This window comes from Aulonocara stuartgranti (genome assembly GCF_965226115.1).
Source record: "Aulonocara stuartgranti genome assembly, chromosome: 8".
In the NCBI taxonomy this organism is placed as follows: domain Eukaryota; kingdom Metazoa; phylum Chordata; class Actinopteri; order Cichliformes; family Cichlidae; genus Aulonocara; species Aulonocara stuartgranti.
In genome coordinates, this window is record NC_138959.1 from 12037794 (window position 1) to 12048496 (window position 10703).

The 10703-nt window shown below is 38.2% G+C and overlaps 2 protein-coding genes across 2 annotated transcripts; both read left to right on the top strand.

The window, feature by feature from the left end:
• Nucleotides 1-3363: 3363 nt before the first annotated feature.
• LOC309713525 (peptidyl-prolyl cis-trans isomerase A-like) lies at nt 3364-6957 on the top strand. The gene is made up of 6 exons (XM_082545219.1): nt 3364-4045; nt 4138-4168; nt 4457-4545; nt 4631-4727; nt 5436-5511; nt 5658-6957. Exons 1-6 carry the CDS (start codon nt 3878-3880, stop codon nt 5791-5793), a joined length of 597 nt encoding a protein of 198 aa, XP_082401345.1. The 5' UTR covers nt 3364-3877; the 3' UTR covers nt 5794-6957.
• A 61-nt stretch (nt 6958-7018) lies between these two features.
• Nucleotides 7019-10684, top strand: ppifb (peptidylprolyl isomerase Fb). Its single transcript, XM_082545220.1, has 6 exons — nt 7019-7289; nt 7441-7471; nt 8098-8186; nt 8267-8363; nt 9877-9952; nt 10121-10684. Exons 1-6 carry the CDS (start codon nt 7137-7139, stop codon nt 10254-10256), a joined length of 582 nt encoding a protein of 193 aa, XP_082401346.1. The 5' UTR covers nt 7019-7136; the 3' UTR covers nt 10257-10684.
• The last annotated feature ends 19 nt before the right edge of the window (nt 10685-10703 follow it).

Genomic DNA, 10703 nt, shown 5'->3' on the forward strand with positions numbered 1-10703 from the left:
GACTTTTTGACGTGAAAGCGGGTATCGCTTTTACTCTCAACAAGCAGCGGGTGCTGCCGTGGGAACCTCGCCCGTTCCAAAGCGCTCACGGGCGGAGGATAGTCCTCCCCCAGCTGCTATCAGGGCAGAAGATGTTCACACCTATTCGTCCAAACTGCAAATGAATCGCGCATGAGCGAAGCTGCTGCTCCTGCACTGATTGTAACGCAGTCAGTTCTTCTTTTACTGTTATGCTGTTTTGTGGATCACGAGGTTTAAAACTACTTATAAACACATACACACACACACACAAAGTAACTCCACCAGAGTGCCTATTTCGGGTCACAAAGGAGCAGGGTTGGAATTGTGACATTTAAAAAAACAATAATTGCTAAAATAAATGTAATCTGTAGTTCTAAATAAATTCTAAATGCATTTAGGACGTTTCTCTCTCCAACAACGTAGGTTACAATTATATTAGCATGACCAATTATGCAAATGATGACGTCATTTAGCAACTTCTAGCGACTTTTAATAGCGATTTTCCTTACAGAGGAGTTGGCAACACTGTTTGGAACTATCTTGGTTTTTATGTGAAGTATGACCCTGAAGGTAAGCGCGTCATGGACAAAAGTAAAACAGTATGTTGGATGTGCCACGCAATGCTCAATTGGTGGGAACTAGTGCGCTAGCGCAGTTAGCTTGTTAACGTGTTGACGCCGTCCAGCCCCACGCACGGGGCGATCCGCGGTAACTCGTTAACGGAGATTTGCGGCGTTATGGCGTTAATGTCATTTTAACGAGATTAACGCTGACAGCACTAGCGGGAACACAACGAATATGACTGCACATTTACACCGACATCATCCTAGTGCAAAGACAAGTGGAAGCAGACAAAAACAACAAGCACGCATGCTACAAACTTTACCTGAGTCATTTAGACAGCCGTTAGCACATGATTCTTCTTATTGGGACCTGATATGTTTAATGTGCTGCTGAGAATATAGCCCAGAAGAAGCGTATAGTATAGCTTTTATTTTGGAAAGAGCCATTCCTCTGTAATAAACTCTCTTTTCCAAAGATGAGTGCTTTCTCGATCAGATATATATATATATATATATATATATATATATATATATATATATATATATATATAGATATATATATATATATATATATATATATATATATATATATATATTTATTTTTATTTTTTTGTTGTTGTTTCAGCAACATTAAATTTAAAAACTGTACTTTTGAGTTAAAATATATATTTATAATTTTAATAAATGATAAATTAAAAAGGCATGCACATTTTTTTGTATCGAAAAAATATCGAACCGTGACACCAAAGTATCGAACCGAACCGTGAATTTTGTGTATCGTTGCACCCCTAGTTTGTATGTATGTATCAGTTTGCTAGTGTAATCAAGGTCAAAACAGGTACAGTTCAAACAGATATCAGGGATTTTAGAAAGCTGTATCCATCTTTAGATTACAAACAGAATGCTGTCTTAGAGCAGCCACATACGGTCTCTAAGAGCAAGTGGATAATCGCTGGAAAACACCCACTGATCGTCTGAGAGGAGCAACTGACCAGCCAACAGGAGCAGCTACTTGTGGGGAAAATACACTTGAAGAACCACATTATGACAATTTACAACAAAATAATCTACAACATGTCTGATTTTCCATTCATTTTTTTATGTTTCATCAGTAAAAGAAATGGTGTGAGAAAACAGCAGCGTTATTAAGTGTTAAGAAAAATTCAACTGCCCACATAGTCTGTCCTTTATTAACATCGATTAGAAAACCTTGGTAAAAGTAACTTTAACAACATTATATTGCACAAGAAAGCAAACTTTAAATGCTTCTGATATTTGTGTAGCCTTAAATCTTGTGCAGTGGAATAACAGATACTTTTTTTTAGCTGTGAATGTTTAGATCTGAGTGTCTTTCTGCAGCTCAATAACACTGGGATTTTAAAGAAACAGCAGAACTGAACATTGTATTTTTGGTGGAACATTACTAGTGGAATATTCCATTCTGACAACTCCCTTGAGCAATGGCACAGTCTGACAGGCATAAAATAGTATTTTTGGCCCAATGAGGGGATTCCCAAAGAACTGTTAGCAAAAAGGTTGATGCATATCGGCATGGTGTGTAATGTGTAATTAAAATGTTTTAGGAATCTACAAAAACAGAGGACAGAATAAGAAGAAGTGCCAAGGCCTAAAAAAATATCTACAGCGGATGAATAGTATCTGAAAGACGGGTCCTTAAGAAATGGAGAGAACAAAATCAGCAGTGACCTGACACGAGACCTGAGAGATGCACATAGTCTACTGAAGAGCCATCGATCAGTCATTGCCTGATCTCTCCAAAAACCAGACTTCAATATTATTGAGAAAGAGCAGAACAAAAGGAAAAGAAGAGCCTTGGATGTCCTTCAAGAACTATTAATGAAGACCAGCTAAAGAAATTAACAGAAAGCTTGCCTAGGGTAGTTCAGGCTGTGTTGACTAAAGGTGTTCATACCAAATATTGACTCTCAAGTTCAATAGAATTGTGCAAACTATGTTTTGCTTTATGTACAGTATTTCCATGCATGTTAGCAGTTTTGACTAAATTGCTGCTCCTGCTTTCCCATTTTACTTAAAAAATATAAAGAAGTGAGGGTTTGGTTGAGACTTTTGCAAAGTACTATATAAATAACTTATATTACTAATACTGATCAATTGATATCTGAGTAGAAGCTTACTGGTAGCTGGTATTTAAGTTCCCAAACCAGGCATACAGCACCTCTCAGTAGGTCACAAGATAAGTCTGACGTAATATGAGATGAATAATGAGGAGAGTAAAACAGTTTCTTTAAGAATAATTTGTTAAATTACAGTTATTTACTTGGATCAGTGTCAGATAAGTAAGCAACAGTCCTTTTTGGGTTATACCCAGTGTTGGTCAAGTTACTTGAAAAAAGTAAAAACACGATTTAGAACCTGAATAGGTGATAAAGCGATAGATCTTTCAGCCCTACTTTTTACTTCCCTACTTTTCTACTTTTTCTGCATAATCCATCATACAAAATGTAATCAAATGGAAAAGTCTCTTTTTAAAACTTGTTTTATTAGTTTTAATCTTTTAACTTTATGCATCAAGCAAAAATTTCATTATATGCAACATTCTCTGACTGGAAGAAATTTGTTTAATATTTAAACCTATTTTCTGCACATTCCAGCACATAAAATTAAATATTTTTTTGTGTTTACACTCAAGTCTTTCAAATAAATGCAAGTGAAACACAGCAGAAAATAAATAAAATCAGACTCAGTGGTCCTGTTGCTCTATTTTCACCTGTAAAGCAGGAGTGGGGTAGGCGGAGGTTTGCCCATGCTCTCTCTGCACTGATATATTATCCATTGTTGATCTGCACACAGCTGTTGCCACGAACGTCGCACTCGCTTAAATTAGTTGGTAAGCCATTGTATTGTATTTAAAAGTCACATCATGTGTATAAGCTAACTCACAATTGTGCTGAATTACTTTGACTGCTGCAAACACCAATGAGATATCCAAAAATGTCGCACAGGCTGGGTGGGCAGAAAGTCAATAACATTTTACTGAAACGCAACAAACAGGTTTTAAAGTAACTTAAAGTCTCTAATGAGCTAATGTTTAAAGTATATGTTCTGGATAATTCTAGCCATGGTCACGTGGCTTTTTGACACAGCAGCCATTTTGACACAACACAGTAAAACAGGTGTTCTAAGGGACGTTAATTAAGCCTCTCAACATCATTAGAGTAGACTATCCGGTTCTCTAAGCAAACGTCCCACTTCGTATTTGTAAGCTGGCTCTGGGTGGTTGCTGACATACTTGAAGGCAGTAGCTGCACAATATGACTTTTATTAGGATGCTGCATTTACCAAACAGGAAGAAATTCTGTTCTGTGGTGTTTACGGCCGCACGTTTGTGCAGCAGCTGCCCACCAGCTGCGTGCAAAAACCCGGTGGTTTACTTTGATATTGCTGCTGACAACGAACCGCTTGGCAGAATTAGCTTTGAGGTGAGTAGGTTAAAAAAAAACAAAAAAAAAACAACTTTTACTTTGAAAATATGCGTTAAATCGCTGTGAGCCGTTTTCTTTTTATTTTGCAGCTTAATGCAGACGTAGTGCCAAAAACAGCAGGTAACTACTGTTTTCATCATTTGTTTATTTGTTTTAATCACAAATCACAGCAAAATGTCAAGAAAGTGCTGTTATCAGAGCTGAGGAATGGATGAGATGTTTTGTTTTGTTGGCTTCATAATTGTTTGGTCTATAAAGCAGCTGTCACAAATCCATTCAGGAGGACCTAAACTAACAGTAACAAGTCACTGTTCAAACATGAAAAATTACCGAAAGCTTTGTGTGTGTGTGTGTGTGTGTTTCGTCACCCGTGAGAAGGAAAAAATTTACATTTAGTCTATCCTGCAGAAAACTTCCGAGCGCTCTGTACAGGAGAACATGGCTTTGGCTACAAGGGATCCGTTTTCTTCAGGGTGATCCCTCAGTTTATATGTCAGGTAGGTTTGTTTTGTTTTGGGGGTAATTAATTTTCCCCCAATGGACTGTTGTGATATTACTACAGTGATGCGTTTTGTTTTTTAGGGTGGAGATATTATTTATAACTTTGGAGGTGGTGATAAGTCTATCTATGGAAAGAATTTTCCCGATGAGAACTTCAAGCTGAAGCACACTGGACCAGGTAATTATCCCCCTCTGTACACTGTTGCAAGTGAAAATGAAAACAATGCAGTGCTACTTATTGGTTTTCAGAAATTTCCAACTCTATAGTGCAAGTCACTTTGTCAGATTCAAATTTAACTTGGGCCATTTGTGTGCTTTTCTCACTCAAATACTTGAAAGCATATCAATATATAAGAAATGTCCATAACTTGAAGTCAAACAGATGGAGCCAACAGATTATGTGCATTTTCATTTAAATTGTAGGAATGTCCTGAGTTTCTTGCACATTTTTTTTGTAAGGATTACACACATGTTAGTCCTTCACTGTAACATTCACTGTCAATCTTTTTTCTTTTTTTAAACCAGTTTGCATTTTGAAAACTATTCACATAATATTGTTCCATTCTTCGTTTTTGTCTTGAGATTTCAAGGTCATGTTTATTTTTGTTTGTCATGCTTCAATTTACCTCATTGCTCAAAGTTACTGCCTAGTGAAATCTATAAAGAAGCCTTGTCTGCACAAGAAATTTTGCTCCCATCACTCTGGGAGGTCCCCACAAAGTTTGCCACCAGATGGCAACATTTTAACACTTTTTTCTAACATTGATACTTGAGTGTGCTAAATAATATAAGCTGTTGTGTGCACCTGTGCCACAAGTGGAAATACTTAGTATATTCAAGGGTACTTATTTTAATCTAACTGGATATGAGTTTGTTAAATTTTAAGGTATCCTGTCCATGGCCAATGCCGGACCGAACACCAATGGATCCCAGTTCTTTATCTGCACCACTAAAACAGATTGGTACGTACTGACAAACGGAAACATATTTATAACAGCTGATACCAATGAAGCTGTGTATTTCATCCAAACTGGCTTTAATTCATATCACAGTGATATTCAGTAATGGCTTGAAGCCATTAATTGTAAGCAGTTTCTTTTTCTTTTAGGTTGGATGGCAAGTATGTTGTCTTTGGAAAAGTAAAGGAGGGAATGGATGTGGTCAAGAAAATGGAGTCTTTTGGTTCCAAGATTGGGTACACTTCAAAGAAGATCACGATCACGGACTGTGGAGAGCTCAAGTAGATTTAATGTGGATATGGTCATTGTGTAATTTCATTTCCTGGTGAATTTCAATAAAATGACCAAAGTGAAAGAGGTTGGCCTAGAGTGCTTCCTCTTTTGCTGAGTGTAGATAAATGTCACAAGTACTGTGAAAAGATTGGGGTAAAATGTAATTTTTGCCAGTGAGAGACTACTTCCAGCTGCAAATTAAAATTTGCATGGGCATAAAACTGAATGCACCCGCAGTCCAATCAGTTTGTGAGGTGTTCAGCTGCATGGTCCTCAGTTTGAGAACAGGGTGGGATGCACATTCTGGGGGGGTTTACATCAGGAATGGGCATCTGGTGTTTAAAAAAAAAAAAAGTCTGCCATATCAGATATTGGCACTATGGCATCAACTGAGAGAAGCTTTTTATCTCTCTGCCTATAAAATGACCAGCTTTATCACGCTTTTGTACTTGGTAATATTCTGGTGGCTGCTCTTTGAAATTGAGAAAAAAAAAAAAAAGAGAGCAAGAGAGAGACTGTGCATCTGCCCTATTCCACAGCCCCGCATTGCTGCAGGTTGCAAAACAATCTATAAACCAAAATCTAGCTTTCACAAACTCACTGTCCAAAGCTTTGCTGCTCCCCAGCTCTACTGCTGATATCGTCGAATATTTGCAGGTTTGCAGTTTCATGCACATGGCCAGAGGTCCGTGAATTAGCTAAAGACCTCTACTCTGACATTTGTGTGTATATTCTGCTTATAGCATGATGCATGTATAACATTTGGTTACATTACAGTGACAGCAACACACTCATTTCAAACAGTTTATTTTTTATGATTGGGGTTTTAATAATAAAATAGACTTTTTATCCTGGTGATGGATGGGGATTGTTTATGGTAAGGCATTATACAAAAAAAATAAAATAATTGACATGCAAAACTGATTAAATACTGTCTGCTTCACTTTACGAACTGATTGTCTCCAGTTTCAAATTGTAAAGTTTCACGTGGTGTAGATGTTTTAGATTTTGAATTTTCAAAACGTTGTTTTTGATTGGGCTGTAGCAATAGCGCATCTTGAATGATTCATTTTCATTTTAGACGAACTCGATATGGTGATCAGATGAACCATACAGACTACACAAACCTTTCTTTTACGTATGACATTAATGAAATGAGCAGCACGCAGCATAACACTACTACAACAACAATAATAATAATTTGAGTGCATAAAAAATCTCGCGTAATCTCGCGAGAAACGTAGCAGAGCTTCCGGTTGCGTAGTCAGCTTCCTCCTCTCGCGCATGTAAGCGTGATTGTAGGTCACTGTTGGTCCACCTGCGTTGAGTTATTGCATCACAGTGAGTTTATAAAGATGTTGCTTCTGTCAAACAGGATAAAGTTTTGCTCTTTAGCGTTTACAGCCGCGCGTCTGTACAGCAGCGGCCCAGCGGCAGCGAACAAAAACCCGCTGGTGTACTTTGACATTGCCGCTGACAAAGAGCCTCTTGGCAGAGTTACCTTCGAGGTGAGTAGGTTAAAAATAAGTGTTGACACTCCTTGTATTAGTTTGCATGTTAATGTTTCAGTTCGATGTCCTCACACAGTCGCTGATTTACTCTCCCCAGATTTAAAAATTTTTAAAAAATGCCTTCTGGCTGCTTCTTTTTCTTTTGCAGCTCAACGCAGAAGTCGTGCCCAAAACTGCAGGTATCTGATGTTCTCTTCCTCCTTAAACACCAAACAAGCTGGAACGAGTATCTGATCTACTCAGACTTAAAGAAAAGATGATGGTGTACCTGAACTTGACTAAGTTTAACTTGACACACCAAATGTGTGTGTGAATCGACAGGTTGTCACTTTGATTATGTTAGAACAGTTTTTTTTGACTTTCTGCCAAAGCTTGCCTATTTGGTTTGTAAATCAGAAGAAACATTCTAAGAGAATAACAATGTGTTGTCACAACAGAAGATAAAAGATTGTTATTCACTTTTTTTATGTTAAACCTGAAAAACAGGAGATTGCCACATTTAAACTAGAACCACAAATTTAAAAGGTGAGACTCATGATCATCAAAAAGGCTGCAAATTTTATTCTGTTCTGTTGATAACTGAGCAGTTTGTGGCATTCTTACACTGTTACAGGCACACTTTTTCATCTTTTAGGAAGATTTCATCAGAAATATTTCAGGGTTGCTAATAAATATCGAAAAGTCTAAGAAAAAATAACTCTGCTGTTTAGGATTTTGCTTGTGCTTTATTCTAACGTAACTGTTCTGTCTACTGTGTGGATTCAAACATAAGAAGGCAGACACTGACATGAAGGCTCTCTTGCAGAAAACTTCCGAGCGCTGTGCACAGGAGAGCATGGCTTTGGTTATAAGGGTTCAATTTTCCACAGAGTGATCCCTCAGTTCATGTGCCAGGTAGGCTTTAATGTTTCTCTCCTTTTGTTTTCCTGTGTCCTATGAGGGTCCAATTACAGTCACACGTTTTGTGTTTTCAGGGTGGAGACTTCACGAACCACAACGGAACTGGAGGAAAATCGATCTACGGAAGGACGTTTCCCGACGAGAACTTCCAACTGAAGCACACTGGGCCAGGCAAGTATTTACATCATTTCAGTTTTTCCTTGGGAACCAAAAGGACGATGGGGTTGTACAAAACCAAATACACTCTTACAGGTTATAATACATTGCATCTAATATAATGCATACACAGCACAATGTGATATACTACACATGATGGTACAATCTCAGGCTACAGTGTTTGTGACTGGTGTTTTGCTGGTAGTAAATGGAGTAAATTGTAATTTTCCAGAGCAAAAATGAGATGGGCCATGACCAGATTAAATATGCATGCATCTCAAGTTAAATTTAGCAATTCTGTAAATATTATGGGTACTGTGATTGTTATTTTTTTGTATCAATTTACTGGAAAATTACCCAATGCTGTCCTCCATTGTAATGTGGGATAGTCACATTTGTCTTCTGCCACCAGGTGGCAACATTTTAAATGGTGGATTTTCTGACGGTGATATTTGAGTGTGCTATATAATCAGTGTTGGGAAGGTTACTTTTAAAATGTATTCCAATACAGAATACATGCCCAAAAATGTATTCTGTAACGTATTCTGTAACGTATTCCGTTACGTTACTCAATGAGAGTAACGTATTCTGAATACTTTGGATTACTTAATATATTATCATGCTTTTTACAACAACGTGAATGTACTATTGCTGTGTGATTTATTACTATTACTGAAGGTCCGCGACTCCGAACTGTAGTAAAGGGACCTCTGATTAATACGGCGGGGTCCCTGTCGGCTCGTAGCCGAAAAATAGCTTTACTTTGTTGTGTGGGTCAACTTTTCTTGCGAGAGACAGAGAGAGGCGTTGAAAGACTGCTCCAGCGGAACTTATTGTTTTCGGAGGAAAACACGAACACGGTGTACAGTCGAGTCTTAATAGCTTACTTACAACTGGGCTCGTCAGGCACTCTTCTTGGCTGCAGTGGTTATTATTATATTTACATGTTTCCAGCTCCCGTTTTTCCTCGACGACAACTCGTACCTTTCCACTCGCCTTTTTCTCCCTCCTCGCGCTCACAGACCCATAACGTGTATGGCAGTCCATTCTCCCTGCAACACGGACTACACTGCCCATGATGCTACATTCTTTAGAGCTATGCTTGTAGCATTCTGCCTGTTAGCTTAGCACAACAACGAAAAGGCGCTCTCTCACCCAGGAAACACACAGTCGCAGAGAGAGAGAGAGAGCGTCGCCCTGTAACCATGGCAACCGTAACGCTGCCGCCTGGAACGAAAGAACGTAGCTGTCAAACAAAACCCAAACAGTCCTGACCCGCGACAAAATGAAACAGGAAAGTACCGCAGTGTAATCCATTTATTTCAACAAAGTAACTGTATTCTGAATACCACCTTTTTAAACGGTAACTGTAACGGAATACAGTTACTCATATTTTGTATTCTAAATACGTAACGGCGGTACATGTATTCCGTTACTCCCCAACACTGTATATAATATAATATGTTGTGTAGATGTGTGGCTTAAGTGAAAATACGTACTTTAATGAATGAATTTGTTCAATTGTAAGGTATCTTGTCTATGGCCAATGCTGGACCAAACACCAATGGATCCCAGTTCTTCATCTGCACAGCTAAAACACAATGGTACGTACTGATAAACATAAAATGTAGGAGATGAAGCTAGTGAAGTTCTTCTTCATCAGTCTGTGCCTCCACCTAATAAAATGTGAGTCGATCAGACTCCTTAGGTGCTTCATGGATCATGTCATTATCCAGGGCAGCTATATTAAAATAAGCGTCTTCTTCATTTAGGCTGGATGGCAAGCATGTTGTCTTTGGCAGCGTGAAGGAGGGAATGGATGTAGTCAAGAGAGCGGAGTCTTACGGTTCACGGACTGGGCGAACCTCCAAGAAGATCACTATCACAGACTGTGGACAGCTCGACTAGACTCCGTGTGGACGTGTCCGTAGTCTCATCTCCTGCTGTAATTTCAATAAATGCAAGAGTGAAAGAGGGTCTTTCTTCAGTCAGCGAACAGGGTGCTATCTCTGTTTGCTGACAGATCATTTCAGAACATTTTTTGTTTAGGTTTTTGTGTTTATATGCTGTATTACTCAAGTAATGGCCAACACACGTGTTTGCTTTAAATGTGAACTTGATGGATCAAAAATAATGAATGATCCTAATATGTGACAAAGCTTGTGAATTTAGCAATATAAACTTGAACTAATTTTGCAAAAAAGGGGCATACATTTGTAAAAACAAAACCCTTTTCTAAACATGTGATTTTTAACAAAGGTGTAAAAATTTAAAATTTCCTTAAAAATGAAATTTTGCACGTCAGCAAACTGGCTGAAATAAAACTTATTTCAGTAGTGCCTACATTTTATTGGA